Source organism: Herpailurus yagouaroundi, unplaced genomic scaffold, assembly GCF_014898765.1.
Source record: "Herpailurus yagouaroundi ecotype Mexico unplaced genomic scaffold, PumYag 139, whole genome shotgun sequence".
NCBI classification, from domain to species: Eukaryota; Metazoa; Chordata; class Mammalia; order Carnivora; family Felidae; genus Herpailurus; species Herpailurus yagouaroundi.
This window is the reverse complement of record NW_024412394.1, coordinates 73,997,312-74,024,785: the sequence shown is the minus strand read 5'-3', so window position 1 is coordinate 74,024,785 and position 27,474 is coordinate 73,997,312. Positions and strand designations below refer to the sequence as shown.

Here is a 27,474-nt window from a genome sequence, read left to right as displayed (position 1 = left end):
ATAGCTACTATATGTCAGATACTGCCCTAAATGATGGTGCAAGTGAACAGAGGCACAACAGGGAATCAGTTCTGGGAATTCAGTACAAGTACTTACTGGCAAAGAGTAATTATGTAACAGAATTCAGAGAAAGTTCCTCAAAGATGAGAAATTTGTTCTGGGAATTAAACCAAAACCAGGACTTTTTTGACAGACAAACTGAAGATACAGTGTTTAAATCAAAAAAAGAATATCTGCAAAATTGTGGTTGCATGGGAGGTGTGGGATCTCAGGTCACAGGAGTATGAGAATTTGAGTTTCTCTGGGGCTATATGGGAACAGGTCTGGGATGAGAAAGATGGGAGATGAGCCTGTAAGCAATAGAAGGACAATCAACAAAACTAAAAGGCAACTGACAGAATGGGAAAAGATATTTGCAAATGACATATCAGACAAAGGGCTAGTATCCAGAATCTATAAAGAATTCACCAAACTCCACACCCGAAAAACAATCCAGTGAAGAAATGGGCAGAAGACATGAATAGACACTTCTCTAAAGACATCCAGATGGCCAACAGGCACTTGAAAAGATGCTCAATACCACTCCTCATCAGGGAAATACAAATCAAAACCACACTCAGATATCACCTCATGCCAGTCAGACTGGCTAAAATGAACAAATCAGGAGACTATAGATGCTGGAGAGGATGTGGAGAAACGGGAACCCTCTTGCACTGTTGGTGGGAATGAAAACCGGTGCAGCCGCTCTGGAAAACAGTGTGGAGGCTCCACGAAAGACTAAAAATAGATCTACCCTATGACCCAACAATAGCACTGCTAGGAATTTACCCAAGGGATACAGGAGTGCTGATACATAGGGGCACATGTACCCCAAAGTTTATAGCAGCAGTTTCAACAATAGCCAAATTATGGAAAGAGCCTAAGTGTCCATCAACTGACTAATGGATAAAGAAGATGTGGTTTATATATGCAATGGAATACTACTTGGCAATGAGAAAGAATGAAATCTGGCCTTTTGTAGCAACGTGGATGGAACTGGCGAGTGTTACGCTAAGTGAAAAAAGTCATACAGAGAAAGCCAGATACCATAAGTTTTCACTCTTATGTGGATCCTGAGAAACTTAACAGAAGACCATGGGGGAGGGAAAGGGGGGAAAAAGTTACAGAGAGGGAGGGAGGCAAACCATAAGAGACTCTTAAAAACTGAGAATAAACTGAAGGTTGATGGGGGGTGGGAGGGAGGGGAAAGTGGGTGATGGGCATTGAAGAGGGCACCTGTTGGGATGAGCACTGGGTGTTGTATGGAAACCAATTTGCCCATACATTTCATATAAAAAGAAAAAAAGAAGGGCCATATTGTGAAGATTACAAGGCCAGCCAGACACTCGAATCTCTATTTCGTAGGTGATATGCACTCAGCCAGAGAGTCTAGATTTGGTATATGCCCTATGGCAGGGGTAACAGAAGCTAGTGACACTCAGCAGGTGGCAGCCTTTAGGATCGCCGGCCTTTCAGCTCTTTCTCTTCTTTCCTGCTAAGAGATCCTGGTGGTGTCCTGGCAGCAGTGCCCAGCCACATTCCATAATGATCATTATTAATCCAAATTCCTCGTGGCAATCCCACTGTCTGCTACAAGAGAATAGTTTAGGGTGGTCACATGGCCCAATTTGGGTATTGGGTCTGAAAGAGGAAGTCAAACAGAAGTTTCTGAGAGTGAGTTTCCTCCTGGAGCAAAGGTGGGAACAAAGCAAGGCAAGAATGCCACTTTTCTCCCCGTTAACACTCTGTCTGCCATGTAAGCTATCATGTGAGGACATGACTTTGGAGCTACAACTGTCCTGCTACCATGAGGGAAACATCATCATCACACCAAATATGGTACAAAAGAAACACAGAAAACCCTGGGATATTCTTGACATGCGTGAGCCAAACACCCAGCATCAGGGTAGCCTGGCTCTGGGTTTTAGTCAGTAAGCAATAAAAGTTTTCTTTTCAGGCACATATAGTTGACTGTACTGGGAGCTGATTCTTTCTAATCATACACAGGTATTTTCATTTAACTTTCCCTGCATGGTTTAATCATACACAATACAGACAAGATTAAAGTTCCCAAGAAATGTACCTGCAAGTGAGGAACACACATCTACAACATTAGTATAATTAAAAATTGAGGGATATAGATATAACAATTCACAAAAGAGAAACCAATAATCTGGCTCAAAATAATCAAATCATTCACACCAACATACATAAACAGACATCTATTGACACACAGATAAATTTTGAAAAGAAACCTCCAGTGGTAGTTCTAAATGGAAACCTGGTAAAGAAAGCATAGAAGTGATACAGGAAAAATGTCTCCTGGTACACAATCTGGGTTCTCAAATTTGATATCATCCTTTGGGTGTTCTGGGCATAAACAATCAATTCATTCAGCCAGGCTGGCTTACAGCGTCAGTGAAGTCAGTAATGTCACATTTCTCACCTTCTTCATCTCCTCATACATCAAGAACTGAATGTTGAACAGGCTTTTGTGCTCATACCAACCTTTGATGTGGTCAAACCAAAGACTTCCTACCACTGTGGGGAGAACAGATACATCATTAAGTAAATATGTTGAACACATTGAGAAGAATCTACAGTCCTAGGAGATGCAGGAGTAACAAAGTAACAAAGGAGGAAAAGGAAGTGTGCTGCTAGATTCCAGATTTCCCCTAGCATCTGGTTGTGGGAGAACCATCCAACTTCCACCAGGAAACAAACAGTCAAGGAGAAATTAGTCTCTTAAAAATGCATTTCATATAAATAGCAAATAATCTTGCCATGGGGTTAGAAAAACTGAAAAGGGAAAAGAGGAATGAATCCTCTCCTTACTTCTCCCACTATCCCCAAAGGCACATGGAGGTATTTCCACTCTGCAAGGAGCACGAGAGGTCTCTGAAGAGTCACTTCAGCTCTGCCACAATGCTTTGGAGACAATCGTAAGTCTGTTCCAGATCATCACGTTTACTTCTGCAAGCTTTGTTCCTGGTCAAATAGCTGCACTGGCTCCTCAGATAAGAATGTGGTGAGCACCTGTTTTGCTCAATGGATAGAACATGCAACTCTTGACCTCAGAGTTGTGAGCCCCATTCTGGGTGTAGAAATTACTTAAACAATGAATAAAAATTTACTGAAATATTTTTTAAAGGACTCTTGGGAGGAGCCCCTTGAAATATGAAGTGCAAAGCTCCAAACGTACGCTCTCCCTGAGCTACTTCTCACTAAGCTAGGACAGAAATCTGTGTGCTAGTGAAATAATCTCTCCATGGTTAGATGTAATTATTCTCTGTTGGTATGACTGTAATCTTGACATTCTGTTGAGAAAGAGAGAGAGTTAGCAATATTTGTACAATGGCTGGACATGGTCACCTAAGACAACACTACCAACTGGCTTGATACGTTGATTACTGATCCCCATTCTACTCTATTTAAGCAAACTCTTTCTCTCTGCTAGAGCTTAAAAACTCCCCACAGGACACCAAACTTAGTATTTTATGAAATTTTAGTTACCTTCTCCTTCTAGAAATAGTTTCATGAATTCCACAAAGTTATCTGTAGCGGATGCTGTCAGTTTCTTTGAAAAGTGAAAAAATGAGCACATAACATCCTTAGGGTTTCTGTATATGTAAATAACCTGGAAAGAAAGGAAGTATTCGTTATATCTGATGCTTTCATAATGTCATATTTGTACCCTAATGCCCTCCAACTGAATGAAGCCTGTTAGCTTAACTTTACAGTTTCTAATCATGTCTTGTATATATTCAGCCCTCTTTGTATTTTGCATTTCTCCTCTGCAATGGCTCTCCCTTAATGATTGGGAGACTTAATTATTGGTGACTATCAATCACCTCACATGGTACCTCTTCTTACTCCCCTAGACAGAAACCAACAATATTCTCCTGTCCCTACCTCAACAAGCTAACGTATGTGAAAATATCTCATAGCTGTACAATTATGGCAATAGGAAAAACTTACTAAGATATTTTCAAATCATCTGTGAAAGTTTAGATTGTATTTCTCTCATCCTTCAGTGCATGGTTCACATAATTCTTATATATCTTCACAGTATAAAGCACAAGTACTTGACCCGTAGTAGTTACTTCTTCAATATTTTTTGCATTGAAGGACTATGAGATTTAACTTTAAAAATGTATATTGTAACCAATCAGAAGCCATAATTTCATAAAGCAGTGAAGCAACCCAAACACATTAAAAATACAAAGTATTGGGGTGCCTGGGTGGCTCAGTGGGTTAAGCGTCCAACTTCAGCTTAGGTATGATCTCATGGTCCAGGGGTTTGAGCCCTGCATCAGGCTCTGTGCTGACAGCTTAAAGCCTGGAGTCTGCTTTGGATTCTGTGACTCCCTCTCTCTCTGCCCCTCCCCTGACCATGCTCTCTCTATACATAATAAATAGAACAAAATATATAAGGAAACTGGGAAAAGGAGTGGTTTGAAGATAAAATCAAAACTCCTTTTGGTATTGGAGCCCATATTTGGATAATACCTATATAGAAATATATTTGACATCTCTATAGATATAGAGTTATTAAATACATCAATCTAGAATTAAAGGGAGAAATCAACAATACATACATTGTATTTAACTTACATGATTAGATAATCTAACTGAGGGATTAACTATAGAGGGAGAATAGGAGAAGGCCAGGCCGAAAATCTGGGAATCATCAGCTCTCAGAGGTTGGACAGAGAAGGAGAAGCCAGTAAAGAGGAAGGAGCAGTGTCTCAAAATGTAATCGTGTAAGTTAGAAAAGATCTCGCATAACATTTCCTAAATAGTAAAAGCATCAACTTTTCTCACAAAAAGCCAAAGCCCAAGACGAGAGTGCAACAGGTTAGGTTAACTCATCATCTCGATGTAGTCATGGACTGAGTCTCCTACTTTTCCACTATGACATGCTAACCCTTCTTTATGTCCCACACAGCTGCCACTTTTCATCCCCATGGTCAATTAAAATAATGAAGAAACCTTCTTTCAGAGGACACGAAAGAAACTTCTTCTTTGCTTGTGTTGTTGTTCATAAGCTTGTCACTTACCTGTGCCTTAAAAATTAATGGCAAGATGCCTGGTACCAAGCCCTGCTTTTGCACCAACCAAATTTTACCACTCTAACCATCAGACCAGAAGCATATACAGGATACAAGTCCAAACAAAATGAGAGCTCTGCTGAAATGAAATATGAAGAGAGGGAAAGGTTTTTGGGTAGAATCTCCTCTAAGTGTCCACTGAGATAATATGATACCATGAATGTGGTGTCTGGAACAGCAGGAAAAGAAAATGTTTAAAGATGTAGAAAGTGATCAACTATGTCAGATGCCAGTGATAGGCCAAGTAAATTGATCAAGAAATGATCCCCCCTTTTCAAAACTATAATAATAAGGGACGTTGGCATTCAGGATTCAGTGAAAGCGCGGAGAAGGAGGCTAAACGCTTTTAAGAAGCTTATCTCAAACAGAAAATGAAAGGCAGAAAATGAAAATTGAAATGGCGCAAGACAAGTTTTATTTTACTGTTAAAAAATGCCACATGAAAACTTCATTATGGGCCAAACAGAATGATCCAATCAGCATAAGGAAATTGGTAATGAATGAAAAAAAGGAAATTATATTGCTTAAGGAAAGTCTTTGAGAGTAGAACAAGTTTCTCAACAGTGGCACCATGGACATTTCCCCCAGATAACGGTCTGTGGTTGGGACTACCGTAAGCATCATGAGACATTTAACAGCATCCCAGGCCTCAACCCGCTATAACTAGCAGCACCACCACCATAACCAAAAATGCCTCAAATATGCTAAATATCCTGTGGGGAATATGCAGAGCTGAGAGCTGATGATTCCCAGATGTTGGCCTGGCCCGACTCCCATTTGCGAAACAGTGGTACAGACAAAAGAGATCCAAAAAGGGATCCAGACCATGAATGGAGGGGCAGATATATAATAAGAACAAAACTGTGTACACATCCCACCTTTTCCTCTTAAGGAGGGACAGCAGTGAGGGGAGGTTTTGCATGTGGAGGGCATCTACTGTTAATGGTTTACTTGGAGTCTTTTACTGGGATAGGTGGAGCAGAATGCTGCTGAGGTTTGAGAAGATAAAGAAAGTATGAAAAGTCAGTATGGAAAGGGGGGGAAGCAAAACATTTTTGAAAAGTAAAGTGTGAGAATTGTGGCCATAAATGTAAAGAAAGACACAATTTTTAACTGTTTTGATTTTTTCTGACCACACTACGATTCATGAATATAGGTACTAATATAAAACAATTGTGTTTCAGCAGAATTAAGGGTTGGCAACAAATCATAACAGTTGAATTAGCAAAAGAATTTAGACAAAAAGGATTTGAATTTAAAATGTAGAGTCATTGGTGGGCAAGGAGCAATTGAGGACACGCATATATATGAGAGTGAGTGTGGGGAATAGGAGTGGGGAGGGGGCTGGAGAAATGAATGTGCTGACACATCACTGCACGGAACACCTGAAAAGAGCAGGAGGAAAAGGAGACAGCACTCAGATAATAAGGTACTTGAAGCAAAGATCCGCATTAGGGCAATTACTGGTGATCCCTTTTGTCATTCATTCAACTCTAATGCCTTCTGGACAGGGTTCTATGCACTACAAATTCCATCTGTCTCAAGGGTTTTACACTGTGGCCAGAAACATAGACAATAAATAAACAGGTAAGTATGTATTACACTAGAAAGCAAAAACAGTCATAGACAAAGGCAGGTGCATAACACGTGGGTTGCAGAAGAGGGTTACTGAGGTTGGTGGAGGAAAAGTGGCTGGAGTTTAAATCAACCGGAGAGGCCTGGCAGGGCTAGGGTCTGGGAGGCCAGTGCAGAGCCTGACGGGTCAACCTGAAGGAGGCAATCCCACACTTGTGTGGCCCTGACAGGAAGTGCCTCCTTCATGTTGATCCTTTGAGTGCAGTTGGCCTCACTCCTATCTGGCCAGCCAGAGACCATGTACATCAACTTTGAAATAATCCCGAGTCAGAGGAGTGGAGGTAGAGAGGGAGAAAATGAGTCAAGAGTTGAAATTATCAGTGGGTGGAGGTGACTGATACTGGGAGAGACAGAAAAATCACTCAGTAGATACAAATGATTCTCTCTGAGCTTCCCTCAGATTTCCAATGAACTCGGTACATTTACAGAGAAAGCGGCCAAAACAGGTTGGAAGCGTCAGAAGGAAGCGAGGAGAGCATACAGAAAAAAGAAAAAGGAATTGTTGGCAGTTTATATACACATGGTAATATAGCTAACAAATGAGAGGGTATATAATATATAATGTATATGATATTATAATATACTCTATGAAGTAAATTAAATACACTCCTATATAGTCTCATTTTCCAATGGTTGTGTTCCATATGTGATCAGAAAACAAAGGGTGAAAGATAAAATCAGATACTGGAAGATAATAACACAAAAGTCTGTTGAAAATTAATGCACGACAAATACCACATTTGCTAACACCTGGACGAGTGCAGCATCAATGTAATGAATAGAAATGAAATAGTGAAAAAGCAGTGTCTTTCAGCAGCCATAGTCTATTTTCCTACTTTGGCTTTTTTGTTCTTTAGCCCCCTGGGAGCCAAGTAGAATGGGATGTGGGTAACGAAGAGACGAGGAGATGGCTTTTCAGCAAAATCCACTTCTTGAGGGGCATACTCAATAAACGGGATGCGTTCAACTGTTTCCAGATCCCCAATGCCTTTGCGATGTTCTTCAAAATAAATCAAGCATAATATCTGCTGAAACCAGACAGTACCTGTAAAAGAAATAATTTTGTTTTAATGATGTGAAAATTTATCCAAAAAGTATATAGATGTGTCATCAGTTTTTTAATCAGAGGTTGTTATTATAATATGTACAAAGGTAATTTTGTCTCAATGGAATTTTTAATATATAAAGGGTGCAGTGTGGGTAAAGACAAACATACGTTGCCTTTGCTTTTCCTTATAAGGAGATTCTACATGTGAAACTCCATGGGCATTTGTCCCACAAATTTTTCTTGAGTCTTCTGTACTTTCTTCTGCTTCATATATGGGAATTTTAAATTATCTTCTATGCCTGCCTCAAGATGTCCTTCCCCAACCCCACTCCTAGGACGTTAGCTAATATAGAGAAAAAAAATTGGCATTTTACTGATAGAGTCACTTTCCATCTTTCCCCCATTCCCTATGTTTCTTACTGTGCCCATGATGTCACTTCGGGAAATAGTGTTCATTATAAATCCCTAAAGGAGGCCCTGTGATCCACACGGAGACAGGAAGGAAAAGATTAGACCTTTTGCTGTAAGTGGGATGTGACAAATTCTAAGGATGACTATTTCTCCCAATTCCAATTAGAGTGGACATATGTCACAGAATACATGGGTGTACTGCCTACTCTAGATTCCTTCCACTTCATTTTGCATGCTTCATATATGGGAATATTAAGAGGTAAAACACACCTTCTGTAAGGTCATGCTTCTCATATATACAGGCAATGCTTCAAAAACCTACCCCAACAAGAAGTCACATGTCCCAGAAAGGTTCAAATCAACATCTTAAATGAGAAAGTACATTGGCCCCTCATCAATTCCCATCCTATAATTCCTTCCTGACACCACCCTATCACCCTGCCTGTGAAGCAGCAGCACCTGGTAAGCAAGATCATTGTTAAGAATACATGCCCTTGCTGTCAGGTGGTATGCACCTTTTCTGGAGCATGATGGGTATAAATCCTCCAGTGTTGCCCAGGGAAGACCAAGATCATGTGTGCTTACATGTTACCACGGCTGATGTTCGAACACAATGAAAATTCATTGTTATGAAGCTCTAAAAGGGTTTCTTACATTCTCCAACCTTTCCCAGATAAGAGGTACTGCTTCTGCATCAGGTATCACAGCTTCAGGGGTGCCGAGGAATTACCAAACATGACCTTAATGGGTCACAAGTCTGCAGAAATTTAAGACTATGAGGACTGGAAGAACGTGTTCCCCAGGCAAAATAGGCTGCATTTTTCCTTTGTCCTCTCTCCTGCTTCTGCTTCCATATCCACTCCCCTATCACAACCTATCTTTCTCGTTTTCTCTTTTCTTTCTTTCTTCCTTCCTTCCTTCCTTCCTTCCTTCCCTCCTTTCTTTCTTTCTTCCATTCTTTCTTCTTCTTTCTTTCTTTCTTTCTTTCTTTCTTTCTTTCTTTCTTTCTCCTTCTTGCCTTTTTGGATGTCAGAGGTTAATGTAAGTTGATATTTATCATTTTCTGCAGTCATGCTATACTAACATCACTGATTCACTGCAGGCACTCCAAGGTCTATTAATTCCTTATATTCACATTTCCTGCTTCCATTCCTACCCCTACTTCCACCACAGACAAGAAGACTTTAGGGTTTAAAGTATATTCTTTCTTGGAAGATGTTCTTTTGAAATATGTATTGTTGTATGTGCTTGATTTTTAATCCATGCACGTCATTTCTTACTGTTTGTCACTGTGAGCTGTGGTTTAACATTCCTTTACATGCTACTGCTGATCCATTGCACCTAACAGATGCTGTCTGTGTTTCAGGGTGTGCATTCATGCACTGACCTGTCTAATTTCCCCCAATGGACAGCACACCCCAAACAACACTGCCACATACACCCTCACTCATGTTGCCTATGAACCCATATGAGATATTCTTGGAGACATATACTCAGGAGCAAAATTGCCTGGTATGTCTGTATTTCAGTTGATCAGATAGTGCCAGACTGCTCCCCAGAGAATGGCTGCTTCAGTCTACTCTCCCAGCAGTATCATGCTAAAGCATGCAGATGTGTGTGTACTCCTTGTCAGCATTCAGGGTTTCTGACCTTTCTAATTGCTGTCAGTGTACTAGATATAAAGCAAGTGACTATTGTGTACCAGCTTTGTGTTTTTTTGTTGGTATTGGTGGAGAGTGGTTTCCTTCGGTAAATTTTCAGCTCATCTCTTTGGCTCTTTTTATAAGTAGATCACTGTTCTCTTCCAGTTGATCGGTATATATACCTAATATATTCTAGGTATTAATTATTTTTAATTATAATCATTGCCAGTAGTTCCTCTCTTTCAGACCCTATTAACTTTGCCTAGGGAACTCACTGTTAAGCAAAGCCCAAAAATCTTAATTTTGATGCAACTGAATTTATCAAACTTTTACCTGTATATTTTTCTTTGGACATTTGTGTAGAAGCTCTTGACCACTCCTTAGTTACAATGATTTTTCTACAATATTTTTAATAGACATAGTTGTATAATTTTACCTTTAATATTGGTGTCTTGAGTACACTTAGAGTTTACTCTTTTATGTGCTGTTCGATTCCAGGTGAACTTCCTGCATATAGTGACACAGATTTCCTGGGACCAAATATACTATCTTTTCCCCATTAATAAATGCACCTTACTTAAATTTATATTGAGTTCTGTTATACACATGAAATTGTTTTTTAGGTCTTTCCTGTTCTTCTGGGTTATTTGTTCTTGTCTAAATGCTATGATGTGCTTCCTAAGGATGGCTTTGTAAAGAATGAACAAATTAAGTATGTAGATATATGGTATAGTATAAGGTGATATGTGTTATATTATGGAGGGAAAATAAAGCAGCATAGAAGAGTGTGAGAATTTTGAGTGAGGCTGCATTTTTAAATATGACCATCCAGAATGCCTTAATGATAATATAAGTTTAAAATAAGGACCCAAAGGAAGGGAGTAAACCATGCACATATCAGGTAGAAGAGCATCAAGGGAAAAAGATTCTGTGAGTGCAAAGAGCCAGAGATAGGAACATGTCTGTTAAAGTGAGGTAGAGCAAGAGAATCAGTGTTTTCTGGGGGAAAAAAATATTAAAAACATTTTTTTCTAACAAATATTTTAAGAATTAGTAACAATCCTTCACAGACTCTTCCAAAAATAAAAAAAGTGGGGACACTTCCCAATTCATTTTACAAGGCTAACATTACCCAGCTAAGTACCAGAAAAGACACTAGAAGAAAAGAATGTCACAGGCCATCAGCTTGATAAATATAGATGCAAAAAATCCCCAATAAAATATTAGCAAACTGAATTCAACAACACATTAAAAGGATCATACACCATGATCAAATACAATTCATTCCAGGGATGCAAGGATGGTTCAACATCCACAAATAGAATAGTTTGATAATGCATTAAAAAATGAAGCATAAAAACCATATTATCATCTCCATAAATACAGAAAAAATTCAACAGAATTGAATATTGTTCATCATAAAAATTCTCAACAAAATGTAGAAGGAACATAACTCAATATATTGAATGCCATTTATGACAAGATCATAACTAACATCTTTCTCAATAATAAGAATTTCAGTTTTCCATCTAAGATCATAACCAGGGCATCTAAAGTAATGACCAAGATCAGACACTTCTCACTAGTTTTACTGGAAATCCTAGCCAGAGCACTTAGACAAGAAAGAGAGACAAAAGGCATCTAAGTTGCAGAGGAAAAAGTAAAAGTGTCTTTATTTGTACATGATATTATATATCAAAAACCCTAAACATGTCACCAAAAATTCTGTTAGAACTAATCATTTAAATTCAGTGAACTTGCAAGATATGAATCAGCATACAAATATAACTTGTATTTCTATAAGCTAACAATAAACTATCAGAAAGAGAAATTAAGAAAACAATCCCATTTATGATAGCATCAAAAAGGAGAAAATATATAGGAATAAATTCACCTATGGAAGTAGAAGACTTATACATTGGATATTGTAAAGTACTGATAGAAGGAACTGAAAAAAAATACAAATATATAGAAAGACATTCCTGTTCATGGGTTGGAAGAACTAATATTGTTAAAATCCCATACTACACAAAGCAGTCAGCAGATTCAATGCAACCTTTATCAAAATTATCATGACATTTTTCACAGAAATAAAACAAATAACCATAAAATTTTTTTGCACCATATAAGACCCTGTGTAGCCAAAGCAATCTTTAGAAAATACAACTGAGCTAAAGGCATCACATTTATTAGTTTCAAATAATATTAAAAATTTATAGTAATCAAAACATTATGGTATTGGCATAAAAACAGATGCATAGATCAGCAGAGCAAGAGAGTGGGCCCCAAATTAAACATGTATAATCAACTAATTTCTGACAAAGGAGCAAAAAATATAAGGTGGACTCTTCAATAAATGGTATTGGGAAAACTGGACTGGCATAGGCAAAAGAAGAATATGAACCACTCCCTTAAACCATACACAAAGTTAACTCAAAATGGATTAAACCCTGAATGTAAGACCTGAAACAACAAAACTCCTATAAGAAAACAAGGGCAGTAGTGCCCCAAAATTCATGCTGGCAATGATATTTTGGGACATGACACCAAAAGCAAATGCAGCAAAAACAAAATAAGTAAGTGGGAGTATATCAGACTGAAAAGTTTCTGCACAGCAAAGAGCCCAAACAAAATGAAAAGGCATATTGAATGAAATAAAATATTTGGAAATCATATTTCTCATAATAGGTAATATCAAACCATATAGAGAACTCATACAACACAGCAGCAAAAAACATTCCCCCCAATCCCATTAAAACACAGGTAGAGAATACCCCACATCATGGTACTAGGCACCTTCAACCCATGGTCTTTGAAGGTGAGAATGAAAGGGTCCAGGCAAGGTGTAGAGAAACTTATTAATCCAGTGATTTCCCTCTTCATTCTCAGCAGTATATCTTCTATCTATACCTGGCTATGGAAGGGACCACCCTACTGTGGGATCAATGGGATACCTGTGGCTCAGCCTCCCTAATGTCATTCACATTGAATGGGGATGAGGCCGGACAGTGGCTCATAGAGCTGAGTATGAGCCCTAGCTGTGGGCTAGAAATGTCCTTAATAAACATCCTTATTTTTCAAAAAATAAAAATAAAAAAATAAAACACAGTTAGAGAATGTAAATAGATGTATGTGTAGGCCCACACACACAAAATGTATGTATATATTCTACACATATATATGAGTGGTATCAAAAATAAGACCCAAAGTATTTGGGGAATGATCATAATTAGTGTAAGTTCAATTTCCTCTTTCTCAGGTACTTGGTCATTAAATACAGCTTCAAGTATGTCCCAAGAAGCTGCCTAAATGGCAAATATTCCTGTGTCCTTTCCCAGCCCACTTCAGCAACTCAGTGTTTGATAGGGTTTCGTCAATCTCTCTCCTTCTTCATTATGCCCATTTCCCTTGCCCACATGAGAAATTACTTATATCCAGTAGATTGACTATATATGCAAATAGAATATGCTCCTAAAAAAACAGTGCTCCCATATTACAGAAATATCATTTTATTAATTATATTAGCTGTTGGAATACAGGACTCACCAGATTTGGGGTATGTGATTATGAAGACATCATCATCTCTGATTTCAAAATCATCTAAATTTTCTAAATTTTCAAGATTAAGTTGAGTATTTGCAAAATAACATCCTCTAAATTTGGTTAAAAATTTGTTTGTATCTTCCATATTTCTGTTGCCTGCAAAATACAGATAAATTATTTGAGAGAAATTTAGTAGAATGTTATAGTCTTCTCTTCTGTATCTTTCCTTTTTAACAAACACAAACATGGGGCGCCTGGGTGGCGCAGTTGGTTAAGCGTCCGACTTCAGCCAGGTCACGATCTCGCGGTCTGTGAGTTCGAGCCCTGCGTCAGGCTCTGGGCTGATGGCTTGGAGCCTGGAGCCTGTTTCCGATTCTGTGTCTCCCTCTCTCTCTGCCCCCCCACCCCCGTTCATGCTCTGTTTCTCTCTGTCCCAAAAATAAATAAAAAACGTTGAAAAAAAAAATTTTTTTTTTTAAAAAACAAACACAAACACTGAAAACCTGTTGGCTCTGAAAGCTATTCGCCTGGATTCTGGATGTGTGGAATTTGGGGAATGCCCAAGAGACTTCTATTTATGGGCTAGCTCTTGGTTTTATTTGTGCGTGCTCCATTCATGTAGGTATGGGGAAAGTAGCTTAAGAGTAATTATTGTAATATTTCTAAAAACTGATGCTCTTAATCAGAAATCTTACGTATATTTGAACAGAAAATGTATATACAGGGGCGCCTGGGTGGCGCAGTCGGTTAAGCGTCCGACTTCAACCAGGTCACGATCTCACAGTCCGTGAGTTCGAGCCCCGCGTCGGGCTCTGGGCTGATGGCTCAGAGCCTGGAGCCTGTTTCCGATTCTGTGTCTCCCTCTCTCTCTGCCCCTCGCCCGTTCATGCTCTGTCTCTCTCTGTCCCAAAAATAAATAAACGTTGAAAAAAAAAAATAGAAAATGTATATACAAATAGGATTTAAGTGGGCTTCAAAAACACTTGGCTATCAGACCAACCACATAGTCCTTTATCAGCTGGCCTTTTTTTCCCCCTGTAAATGAACTACATTCACTTGCTTAGGTCTTAGTAGGTTCATAAAAGATTTCTTTTATATAATTTCTCGGTAGGCATTATCTGTTTATAATAATCTTGGTACCTTTGAATTTAACTTTCTTTTTTTTTCTTTTTTTTAACTTGTGACATCTTTAAAGTTATTGGGGTAGTACCAGCATGAATGGTCACAGACATGAGTCTATTCCGGGAAGCCTGAGACATTGCGTGTGAGCAATTAAATTGTCCATAATGATAATATGGACAATGGCACGAAGGAAAAGCATGAAAGAAAACATTTAAATAATGGATCACGTGTAGAAAGTACAAACCAAGACTTGTGAGTCGTCATTTAGGTACATATTTTGCCTTTCATTATTATCTGTCACTAACTATATGGAAAAACGCATTTTGATATGAGAACTCTGGGTTTCAGTTTTCTTTGAGGTACTTCCAGGTGATTCTGAAGTGTCCTATTCCTAGTTCTCAAAATAGTTGATCATAGCAGTAGCTGACAAAATAAGAGCTTAGAATTGCATAACTTGAAAACAATTCCAGAAAGCCAGAGCCAAGGGTCATTATAGAAAAATGGAAGTAAGCATGTTTTTTATTTTGTTAATGTTTATTTATTTTGGAGAGAGAGAGAAAGAGAGACAGAGCGCGAGCACAGAAGGGGCAGAGAAAGACGGAGACACAGTATCCAAAGCAAGCTCCAGGCTATGATATGTCCGCACAGAGCCAATGCGGGGCTCAACTCAGGAACTGTGAGGTCATGACCTGAGCTGAAGTCTGATGCTTAACCAACTGAATCACCCAGATGCCCCCAAATAAACAACTGTTAAATATATTTTCACAGTCACACTGTTACTGGAAAACCTAGGATTGGTAGCCTCTCTTTACAAAAGAGATTTACGAAAAAAACCAAATTACTTGGAATCATCAACATGAATTCATAGGCAAGAAAGAAAGTGGGGGACCAGACAGCAAAGGATGGAGAAAGACAGGAAAGATGAGTTTTCGGTCACTGGAGATATTTAAAGAGTCTCTTTGCCATCTGCAGTGTCCAAGATGAAGAACATAATTTACATCTCGATCCCCACATTGGGCTGGAATAGTAACTTGCATTATAAAGAAGCAGTGGCTCCTTAGTGCGGCCAGTTCCACGTCTTGGGATTAAAACAATAACAATAAGCCTGTAACATTTTGATCTTTTCATAAAGCAAACAAGATTTTGTTGCTATCAGAGGTGGTACTTAGGTGTCAAAAGGACCAATATAAGGACTGCCAGGGCAAAGATCTCAATCAGAACAAGTAAACAAGTTTTGTACAAACGTGACTTCATGATGATGCTATTAAAATGTGGCCACACAAACTGGCAACAAATTTTTAAAGCCTTAACAGGATTCATTAGATTAAATCATGAAAATCTAAGAAGCAACCAGGTAAGAATTATCCATTGTTAGTAAAAGTAGGAAGGTCGTGTTTAGAAAACATTTTAAAATATATATGCCTGACCATAAGAGGCTCTTTTTTTTTAATTTTTTTTTAACGTTTATTTATTTTTGAGACAGAGAGAGACAGAGCATGAACGGGGGAGGGTCAGAGAGAGGGAGACACAGAATCTGAAACAGGCTCCAGGCTCTGAGCTATCAGCACAGAGCCCGACTCGGGGCTCAAACTCACGGACCGTGAAATCATGACCCAAGCCAAAGTCGGCTGCTTAACCAACTAAGCCACCCAGGCACCCCAAGAGACTCTTAAATACAGAGAACAAACTGAGGGTTGATGGGGGTGAGGGAGAGGGGAAACTGGGTGATGGACATTGAGGAGGGCACTTGTTGGGATGAGCACTGGGTGTTGTATGGAAGCCAATTTGACAATAAATTATGTTTTAAAAAACATTAAACCAGCATAGAATCACAAAGATAAAAAAAAAAATACAGGGGCGCCTGGGTGGCTCAGTCGGTTGGGCGTCTGACTTCGGCTCAGGTCATGATCTCACAGTCCGTTAAGTTCGAGCCCCGCATCGGGCTCTGTGCTGACAGCTCAGAGCCTGGAGCCTGTTTCAGATTCTGTGTCTCCCTCTCTCTCTGACCCTCCCCCGTTCATGCTCTGTCTCTCTCTGTCTCAAAAATAAATACACATAAAAAAAATTTTTTTTTTAATATGCCTGGTTTGTAAATTAACATGGAGGAATAATGAGAATTACTAACAAGAATATGGAAAATACAGAGTGACTTCTAACAGTGAGATAAAAAGTTAGAAAAACTTATGTAAAAGATACAGGAATGATGGGGAGTGAAAATTGGTCCCTTTCATCTTTTCATAAAAGTAGAATAATGGTATCTTATAATACTGGAGCCTAGGCAGGGACATTGTAAACAATGCATCTGTGTCAGAGATCGATCATGGTCTGGCTATCCAACGGGTCCCCTATATCAAAGGGCTTATATGTTCCTCAGGGTCCAAATGTGTAGAGTAGGCTTTAGGGGAAGGCTTATGCCCCCATCTGAGCCCAACGTGATTGCAAATTGGATGGGAAGAAAACCTGGCGTGTGACATATGTAATATTACCCAGGGTAGAAAGTTGAAGCTCTTGTACAATAGATGTGGAATTATAATTAGAATGGAGGTGATTCACAGTCAGTTGAGGTTAGTTGGAACACCTGTCAATATCTAATTTTTGATGTTCAGGAGCACCAGGCAATGCACTGAAAGTAAGGGATTTGCCTTTAGCACCGGCGGCCAAACAGCAAGAAACGTTCATACCTAAAGGAAGTGGTGTAGCAATTAAAATCCTTGGGAAGTGGCAGCGAGGATGTGAATATACCTTTAAAAGTGGGGAAAACAGACCAAAAATATCTTTTGTGGCCAAAAGATATCGCTTCTGAGGGAGCTCAAGGAAAAGGCCATAGGACACATAGGACACATGCCTTTTCCTCGAATTGGCTGTGTTAACAGGAAATAAAATAACAAGATAAGTAGACAAAAGGGGACATATCATCAATGGACTCCTTTTCTAGGGAAGTAAACTATTTGAAAACATATGAAAAAACTTAGTGTGATCCAAAAAGGGGGTAAAAAAGAAGATGAACTAGAATGAATCTGGTATTCTGCTATCATACATACTTATACATTCTACCCTCTTATATTCTCCGTGTATTAGAATCTAGTATAAAACACTACTGTTATGGTCCATTATATCTTTGTTTTAGTGTAAAATGTTCTTGAATCTCTATATAAATATTTTGGAACCAAAACAGCTAAGTTGATTGAAAATCAATGCAAAACAATTACATAATATTTTTGCTTCAAATATATGAGCTGATATCTTACATTTATCTAGCCCAGTGTTTAGAAAGATCACCTGAGGGGCTCCTGAGGGTTTCAGTCTTGGTTTCGGGTCACGTCATGATCTCGTGGTTCGTGGTTTCAAGCCCCTCCCCCCCAGGGCTCTGCACTGACAGCCCAGCCCCTGCCTGGGATTCTCTCTTTCCCTCTTTCCCTCTTTCTCTGCCCCTCTTCTGCTCTCTCTGTCTCTCAAAATAAACACACTTAAAAAAATTTTTTTTAAAAGAAGGAAAGAAGTCTCACCTGAGACTGTATAATTAGTACAGTTCAGACAAGTTAAGGGGAGCAGAGTGTGTGTCCAGAAATATACTGCATTAGCAGGTGGATTTTTTTGCGACAGAAGCAATACAGATCCAGCAGACCCAAATAGCTTTTTACTTTTCCTTAACTGCCTAAAAGAATTTCCACAGGTGGCCTGTACCAGGAAGGAAACTTATACCAGAGATAACTTTGTACATCATAAAGACTCAATCACATGGTTGAGGTTGAGTAAACACAAAGAATATGTGCTCTTCACATGTTCCTGTCAATCGTCTTTGTCTTTGAATTCCCAATGCTTTCAGCCCCTTCTCTTTAGCTCAGGATAATATATAAACCTCAGTTGTGGGACTGTATTTGACTCTTCCTGTTATATGGGGCTGCCATATGTAGGTAATTACATTTGTTTTTTTCTCCTGTTAATCTGTCTTATTTCAACTTAATTACTATATCAGCCAAAGAACATAGAAAAAAAATGGAAAAGGTTTTCACCCTCGATCAAAAATGCAACTACTCACCAATAAGAGCTTCTTGAAATGAAGACTGAACTTCTGACATCAATGCCAATGGGAAGAATAATCGTGCTGCCACTGGTTGAAAAAGACTTAGCTCAAGACTATGTTTTCTATGAGGAGATTTAATGATTTGCCAATTAGCAGATCTCCCAGAATCAACAGCTTAATCATGAAGTGGGATTAGGCTGATAGTGATGGTAAATCATTTAACAGACTGGTGAACAGCCTTGATAACTTTACCACACAAAAAAGTGAATGTCAAATATTTCAGCTAGCTCACTGGCATTCAGTGCTCCTGGGCAGGGTTCAAAGTATGCTTTGGAGTAACATTTAAAAACAAGGATGGATTTGTTTCTTGTCCCACTCCACGATACTCTTAAGGCTGTAGGTTACTAATACCATGGTTTCAGTTGCTTCTATTTCCCTAGTACTACTCTTAGTGTCTTTAAATCTTTGTGTTGTTTCTTATGAAATGGTATTGAGAATAGGTGTAGTGTGAACAATTAAGAAGTGGAGGGAAGAAATCCACATCTGTAAGTAGCAAATACTTTGAAGGATAAAGTGCCTTCCCAAATCCGACTATCATATGCTTGACACAAATCTAATACACGTCCAACTACCAATCAACATTTCCTGTCATTATTCCCTTCAAAGAGTCACCATTTGCAAACTTTTCCATGCTAGTGATACCACAGAAGGAGAGATAAGTTATGGGATTGGCTCTTCGGGTAATGTTTTATGTCTTCTTTTTCACACTCTATTCAATCGGTTTGTGGTCCAAATAGAATGGCCATAAAGGATTCTAAGGCCTATTCAAAATCCCTCTATACGTACGTGGGTTATGGACCTTAAATGCTGTTACTCTCTACTGATAATGCTTCCTCAATAACAGACATGGTTGTTCCAAGTTCCACAAAACCATAGAGTCTACACTGTCATTCAGCACCGGGACATGTATGGAAGTGTTGAATCACTGAATTGTAAACTGGAAACTTGAATTACAATAAAAACTTAAAAATGTAAACATAACTAAACATTGAAAAAATTTAAAAAATCAACTGTCATTAGAGTTCCAGTTTCAGTATGGTGGTATTAACCACCTTTCGCCATCTTTGAAGCATCTATAAACAACACTGGATGAAAAAAAAGAAAAGCCTCAAAACTAGCTGAGGATACTAGAGAGTAAGCAAAGGCAAGCATTTTGTGGAGGAGAGACAAAATTTGAAGAAGTGGCCAGGCAGAGTGGGGATAAATTTTTCTGGGTTTTGTTTATTGTTTTTGCCCCCTTTGTCCCTGGAAATGGCCAAATTGCAGAACAGTACAGGTGGCTCAAAATGAAGTGGATTCTTTCATCCCCAGATGGTACTGGTAAACACAGCATTTTCAGCATAATTTACTCCATTTGGCTGGAAGATGGCCATGGTGTCCTTTCATGATCAAAAGACGTATTTAAATTTAACAAAATTTACATATTCACCAGAACAGGCAGTCTGAGGAATATACCATGTGCTTAGCAAAGGGGACTCCATTATAAACAAAAAATTCGCATGAAATGGTAATAATATATTTGCATCATATGGTAATTCAGAATGAAATTCACATCAATCTCACTCCTCCTTTTCACAACCCTTTCAGATAAGCCTCGGCATGTGCTTCTTTTCCCCTATTTGTCATCATAAAAAATATGGAACAATTTAAAAAAAAAGAAATTCCTCTTGAAGTGGTGAGGAAGCTGAAGGCACTCGTTTAGAAAGACTCCATCATGAGCAAAGAACCATCCCCATTTGGGGCATGGTAGGCTATCACTGCATGTGGATCCCTGGGTTTAGCCTCACATCCAGACCTCTTTGTGGAGCCATTCAGAGGAACAATTTGGGTGGATTGGAATGGGGTAACTGTTACCACCAGGATGTTAAAGAACTAAAAGAAAAATTAAGTAATCCCCCACCCTAGAAATTCCCTTTCCCCTTTCTCCACCTTCTCCTCTTGTTCTTTCCGAATTTTAGCCATTCTGAAGGGTGTGAGGTGATATCTCATCGTAGTTTTGATTTGTAGTCCCCGATGATGAGTGATGTTGAACATCTTTTCATGTGTCCTATAGTCATTTGTAGGATCAGAAAGAAAGTCTACTCATGCTTTCTGCCCATTTTTTAACAGATTATTTGGTTTTGGGATGTTTTGCTTCATAAATTCTTTACTTATTTTGGATATAACCCTTTACCCCATATGTCATTTCCAAATATTTTCTCCCATTCTAAAGGTTACCTTTAAATTCTGTTGATTGTTTCCTTGGATGTCAGAAGTTTTATCTTGATGAAGTCCCAATAGTTTATTTTTGCTTTTCTTTCCCTTGCCTCAGACAACATATCTAATAAGAAGTTGCTACAGTCAATGTCATTTACAAGAGCCTTTTATCCTATACGTAGGGGAAAGAAGAGGAATCACTTTGGGTGTCCTAACCCAAAAACTGTGGCCTGTTCTCACACAGGCAATCTCCCTCTCCAAACAGATAGACCCAGTAGCAGAGGGTGGCCAGGATGTTTTCGAATAGTTGCAACTGCCTTGCTAGTTGAAGAAGCTAATAAACTTACTCTGGGACAGCATCTGGATGTTATGACCCCACATCAAGTTCAAGGAGTTTTAGAGGCCTAAGGACATCAGTGGCTAAGTGGAAGGAGATTAATAAAATAACAAGCCCTTCTTCTTGGCACCCCTGATATAACCCTCAAGGTGTGTCAAGACTTCAACCCAAATACTCTATTGCCTGACAAAGACAATAAAGAACTTCTAATCCACTCTTGTAAGAACAGTATACAAGTATAGTCAAGTCGGCTTGTCTTAAAGAATAAATCTCTGTCTAATACAGAGGCTGACTGGTTTATAGATAGAAGCAGTTGTATGCATGCAGGAATAAGGAAAGCTTGATATAAAATTTATCATTGTGCAGGATGTAATCAAGGGCAAACCACTTCCTCATATTTTAGGACAAGAGGCTAAACTAACTGCTTTAATTTAAGCACTACAATTAGGCAGTTAACATTCAATATATGTACTGATTCTAAATTTTTTTTTCAACGTTTATTTATTTTGGGGACAGAGAGAGACAGAGCATGAACGGGGGAGGGGCAGAGAGAGAGGGAGACACAGAATCGGAAACAGGTTCCAGGCTCTGAGCCATCAGCCCAGAGCCTGATGCGGGGCTCGAACTCACGGACCGCAAGATCGTGACCTGGCTGAAGTCGGACGCTTAACCGACTGCACCACCCAGGAGCCCCATGTACTGATTCTAAATATGGTTTCTTGGGGGTGCCTGGGTGGCTCAGTCTGTTGAGCCTCTGAGTTTGGTTCAGATCACGATCTCGCAGTTTGTGGGTTCGAGCCCCGCATGGGCTCTGTGCTGACAGCTTAGAGCTTGGAGCCTGCTTTGGATTCTGTGTCTCCCTCTCTCTCTGCCCCTCCCCTGCTCATGCTCTGTCTCTCTCTCTCTCTCTCTCTCTCTCTCTGTCAAAAACAAATAAACATTAAAAAAAATTTTTTTTAATATGGTATCTTAAAACTCCATGCCCTTACAGCCTTCTGTAAATATTGTTCCCTTTGTTCTGTTCCCACTTCACATTGGTATTTTTTACAAATAATAATAATTACAACAGGAATCTTCCTTTTCTGTGGATGCAATTGTTGCTGCGCGGCTTCCAAATCTAAATATCCTAATTCATGTGAGGAGGCCTCATATATTCTTCCAAGCCAGACAACTTATAATGGGGAGCCCTTCATTTAATCAGATGGGTCGGGATTTTTATGCCTCCCAATAGACAGAGTCTACAACCCCTTTCAGCTGGAAGAAGTTACAGAAGATGAGGCCTTCACCCTCCAACACCCCCTATAAGAATGAGGAGGATAAAAATCCCATAGCAGGGAGATGAAGTAGGGAAACTGAAGACACTTCATTCTAGAAAGGCTCCATCTCTGCTGTTTTTCTGTTAGGTCTCGCTTACTCATGTTCTATATTTTTCCTCTGGATAAGCCAGACAAGCTATGTTCCCACTTCCAAGGGGAAACAAAGTTTATCATTCTCTGAGTTTTGTCCTAGGCCCCTACACCTAGTAACCTCTGAGAAGAGCCAGATCCTGAACACGTCCAGCACATCAACTTCAAACAAACTTCAGCTGACTCTGGCATCAACACCCCCTGCCTTTGGTACCTCATGGAACAATACCTACGGTTCACCTGACATTCACCTTTGATCGGACCCTACACTGGATTCCTGAAGGAACACGGACCCTACACCCCTTTCCAATATAAACTCCAAACCCCCTTCCCAGTGGCCCAGGCGCTCCATCCACTATCCTTTATCTGTAACTCACACCATTTGGTAAACTCTGTTTCTACATTCTCCAGCTCATATTGAAATTCAGTCCTACGTGAAGCCAAGGACCCTCTTGACTGGTCCTGCAGAATCCTCTCCTGGGCTCTCTGACCCTGCCTGCATCGATCTCACTCCATCACACGCACTGTGTTCTTTGGATATTGCTAACACTGAATATTCTTAAAGTATAACTGCAGAATAAGCCTTTAATTACCAGAATAAGCCTTTAATTACCTCATTTCATTTAATTCTCCTATGACCCAGTAAATGAGTTATACTCCATGACCCTGCAGTATGTGCCAAAAAAAAAAAAAAGATTATCTTCTGTTTTCAATAACCAATCTCTTCTTTTTATCCTCCAATCCTCCTTCTCACTATCAAAATACCTAAATAAATAAGCATATAGATTAAAGATCACATATCTTCTCCAGCGTGAAAACATTAACTTGAGGTAAGTCTAAACTCCCTGTTAGGACTGTTTCTTCCCTCCCAATAGATCTTCCCTTTTATTCCTCCTTCCCAAAAGGGCATGTGACACAGAAGAAGCTAGGTGTCCACATGTTGGTGGAGGGAGGCTCTCCTCGTCTGGCCCATATTCTGCCTTCTTGCACATTGCAGGCCTCCACTAACACTTCTATTATTCGTCATGGTGTCCAGCACAGGTGTCTGTCATATGACATCAGCCACTCATGCTGGTGACCACAGATCTTCCTCTACCCAAGGTCTCAGATTCCTGTTACCCAGGAGCCTCCATATTGTCACCCCATATCTCTTCTTGTCGGTAGAATCTCTTAGAACTACCCTATGACCCAGCAATTGCACTACTAGGTATCTATCCAAACGATACAGGTGTGGTGTGTTAAAGGGGCACATGCACCCCAATGTTTATAGCAGCGCTATAGCACTCCTCATCAGGGGAGGACCATGTATCTTAACCAAACGATCCAAAAGAAAACACAAATAAATGGTGAGTGTACATTATTTCTGAATGGGTAGACTCCCTGAGTGCTGATGTCATTTTTAAATGACGTTTTAAGAGTCTGAACCTGTTTGGGAAATGGCGGAGAAGTAGGGGGACCCAAAGTTCCCTTGTCCCTCAGACACAGCAGTGTTGAGACCAAAGGACTTTGAATTCCAAGAGTCCGGGCTGCAGAGTGACAGAGATATCTCCAGGGACCAAGGGGACAACCTGGTGGGCCATAGGTGCATGATTGCAAACTGGGAGAGATAAAACAGGTCGCAAGGCATGGATGGGAGGAATCCCCTTCCGCAGAGAGACAAAGGGAAGAGAAAGAGAGGCTGGGGAAGTGTAGGACTGTATCTGGACAAGAGAAAAACCACAGACCAGGATGGAGAAAGATCCGATCTCTAACTGCAGGGCTTTCTCTGGACTGGGGTCAGCTGCTCTCTTCATGCACCTAAGGAGGAGGGGAGCCATCCCCGGGCTCAGTAACTAGTTCAGAGGCACAGTCCACAGTGGGAGAAAGCAATCCCCTCCCTGGAGTGCTGTGGGAAGAAGGTATATAACCATTGACAGGAAAAAGACTGCCTGCCCCTGCCAGTCAGAGACCAGATATGAGAGGCGCAGAGCGGCACTTCCCCCGGGGGGGAGGGGTTGGCGCACAGAGCAGGACCCTTTAAGACATTGGGGTTTAAATCCCAGTTGAGCACCAGGGAGGCACGGGAGTTGGCAGAATGGAACACACCACCTCATGAGTGCCTGCAGCACTGTGAGGATGGCCTGAACAGAGTGGTTTGGGACACCCAGTCCCTAGAGGAGAGACTAGGGTGTCACCATTTCTCTCCCCATCACCAACAAGGTGGGGCTTCAGGGAATGGATAGTGAGCCCACAAAGGAGGCAGGACCAGCCTACAGCAAACAACGCCTCTCCACGCCTGGTAACTGCATGTCTTCTAGAGTGGGATTGACAGCGACCGGACAGCCCCTCCGCCAAATGAGTGCTGCCATAGGTTCCAAGGCACCCAGTGGTTTTGTATTTCCTGATTTAATTCTTGGACAATTTTTATTATATATTTTTTTTTTCTTCCTTTTCTCCTTCTTATTTCTTCCCTCCTCCAGTCTAGTTATTCTGGTTGTTGGCTTGTTAAGCAGACATATTTAATCTATCCCCTTTACACCTCTTCTATAACTCCTTCTTTATTTTCCTCTCTCTTTCTGGATTAAGCTGTACAGTTTCTCTGCCTGGTCAATTTTATTTTATTTTATTTTATTTTCCCCAATCCTGTCATTTATCTCTTTCTATGGGATGAAGCCTCTTCCATCAACACCAACTCCACTCCACCCCATTGTTTTGTTGTAGCTGGTGTTCTGGGTTTTTTTTTTTATTTGTGTCTTTGGTTTTTTGTTTTTGTTTGTATGTTTTTGTTTTTTTGCATTTTGCTTGTTTGCTTGCTTTCCCAGTGCTACTTCAACAAACAAATCAAAGCACACCTGGTGGAGGGTCCAAAACATCACTACAAGTAGGGAGATAAAGCAAACGAAGTCACAACAACAGAGAGCAGGAAACACACTCCAATAAAGATCTCCTGAAGGGCAAGGCTCTGGAAAGTGTATGAGCCCTCTTTAAGATAGTAGTGCTCACAGATGCAAGACCCATAACAAGTTTTGAAACACATAACAGACAGAAAACCAGCCAAAATGATGAAACAGAAGAATTCTCCTCAAAAAAAATTTCAGGAAGAAATTACAGCTAAAGAATTCCTCAAAACATATATAAACAATATAATTGAACAAGAATTTAGGATAATAGTCGTAAGATTAATCACTGGGCTTAAAAACGCATAGAAGACAGCAGAGAATCTACTGCTACAGAGACCAAGGAACTAAAAAATAGTCATGATGAATTACAAAATGCTGTAAATGAGGTGAAAAATAAACTAGAGGCAGTGACAATGAGGATTGAAGAGGCAGAGGGTAGAATAAGTGAAATAGAAGATAAAATATGGAAAAAGATGGAGCTGAGAAAAAGAGAGATAAAAAATTCTCGACCATGAAGGGAGAATTAGAGAATTAAGGTTCAAAGTGATTCAAAGAAACATAATATTATCCGTATCATAAGAGTTCCAGAAGAAGAGAGAGAGAAAGGGGCAAAAGGTGTACTTGAACAAATAATAGCTGAGAACTTCCCCAATCTGGGGAAGGAAATGGACATTGATATCCAGGAGGCACAGAGAACTCCCTTCAGACTTAACAGGAATTGATCTTCTGCATGACATATCATAGTGGAACTGGCAATATACAAAGATTAAGAGAGAATTCTGAGAGCAGCTAGGGATAAACAGGCTTAACCTACAAGGGTAGACACATGAGGATAGTAGCAAACCTATCTACTGAAACTTGGCATGCCAGAAAAGAATTGCAAGAAATATTCAATGTGCTGAAGAGTAAAAATATGCAACAAAGAATCCTGTATCCAGCAAACCTGTCGTTCAGAATAGGAGAGATAAAGGTTCTCCCAGACAAACAAAAACTGAAGGAGTTCATCATCACTAAACCAGCCCAACAAGAGATCCTAAGGGAGACTCTGAGTGAAATGTTGCAAAGACCACAAAGGACCAGAGATATCACTACAAGCATGAAACGTACAGATAACATAATGACTTTAAATCCATATCTTTCAATACTAACACTGAATGTAAATGGACTAAAGGCTCAAATCAAAAGACATAGTGTATCAGAAAGGATTAAAAAAAAAAAAAAACAAGACCCATCTATTTGCTGTCTACGAAAGACCCATTTTAGACCTGAGGACATCTTTAGATTTAAAGTGAGGGGATGGAGAACCATCTATCATGCTACTGGAAGTCAAAAGAAAGCTGGAGTGTCCATACTTATTACAGGCAAAATAGATTTTAAATTAAAGGCTGTAACAACAGATGAAGAAGGGCATTATATCATAATTATGAGGTCTATCCATCAAGAAGAGCTATCAATTATAAACATTTATTCACCCAAATTGGGAGCACCAAATGTATAAAACAATCACAAACATACTTAATCTTATTGGTAAGAATGTGGTAATTGCAGGGGAGTTTAATACTCCACTTACACCAATGGACAGATCATATGGGCAGAAAATAAAGAAGCAATAGCCCTGAATGATACACTGGGCCAGATGGACTTGACAGATATATACAGAGCTTTTCAGCCTAAAGCAGCAGAATACACATACTTCACAAGTGCACAGGGAACATTCTCCAAGATAGATCACATACTGGGTCACAAAACATCCCTCAATAAATACAAAAGAACTGAGATTATACCATGCACACTTTCAGATCACAATACTATGAAACTTGAAGTCAACCACAGGAAAAAAGTCTGGAACACCTCCAAAAGCATGGAGGTTAAAGAACAACCTAAAGAACATGAATGGGTCAACCAGGCAATTAGAGAAGAAACTTAAAAATATATGGGAACAAATGAAAATGAAAATACAACAATCCAAACTCTTTGGGATGCAGCAAAGGCAGTCCTAAAAGGAAAATACATTGCAGTC

General features: G+C 39.6%; 1 protein-coding gene across 3 annotated transcripts in view; it reads right to left on the bottom strand.

Annotated features, from left to right (window-relative positions):
- LOC121029952 (amine sulfotransferase-like) overlaps nt 1–18,721 on the bottom strand; it is a 21,309-nt gene extending 2,588 nt beyond the window's left edge. For 2 of the 3 annotated variants that reach the window (XM_040474449.1, XM_040474450.1), the window contains exons 1-5: nt 18,592–18,721; nt 13,434–13,586; nt 7,622–7,830; nt 3,553–3,676; nt 2,486–2,580 (exon numbers count right to left, since the gene is read on the bottom strand). In XM_040474449.1, coding sequence (XP_040330383.1) covers nt 2,486–2,580; nt 3,553–3,676; nt 7,622–7,830; nt 13,434–13,586; nt 18,592–18,631 — 621 coding nt within the window. In that variant the 5' untranslated portion in view covers nt 18,632–18,721. The remainder of the gene's footprint in view (nt 1–2,485; nt 2,581–3,552; nt 3,677–7,621; nt 7,831–13,433; nt 13,587–18,591) is intronic. The other variant, XM_040474451.1, reaches the window with a different exon arrangement.
- Between the last annotated feature and the right edge of the window lie 8,753 nt (nt 18,722–27,474).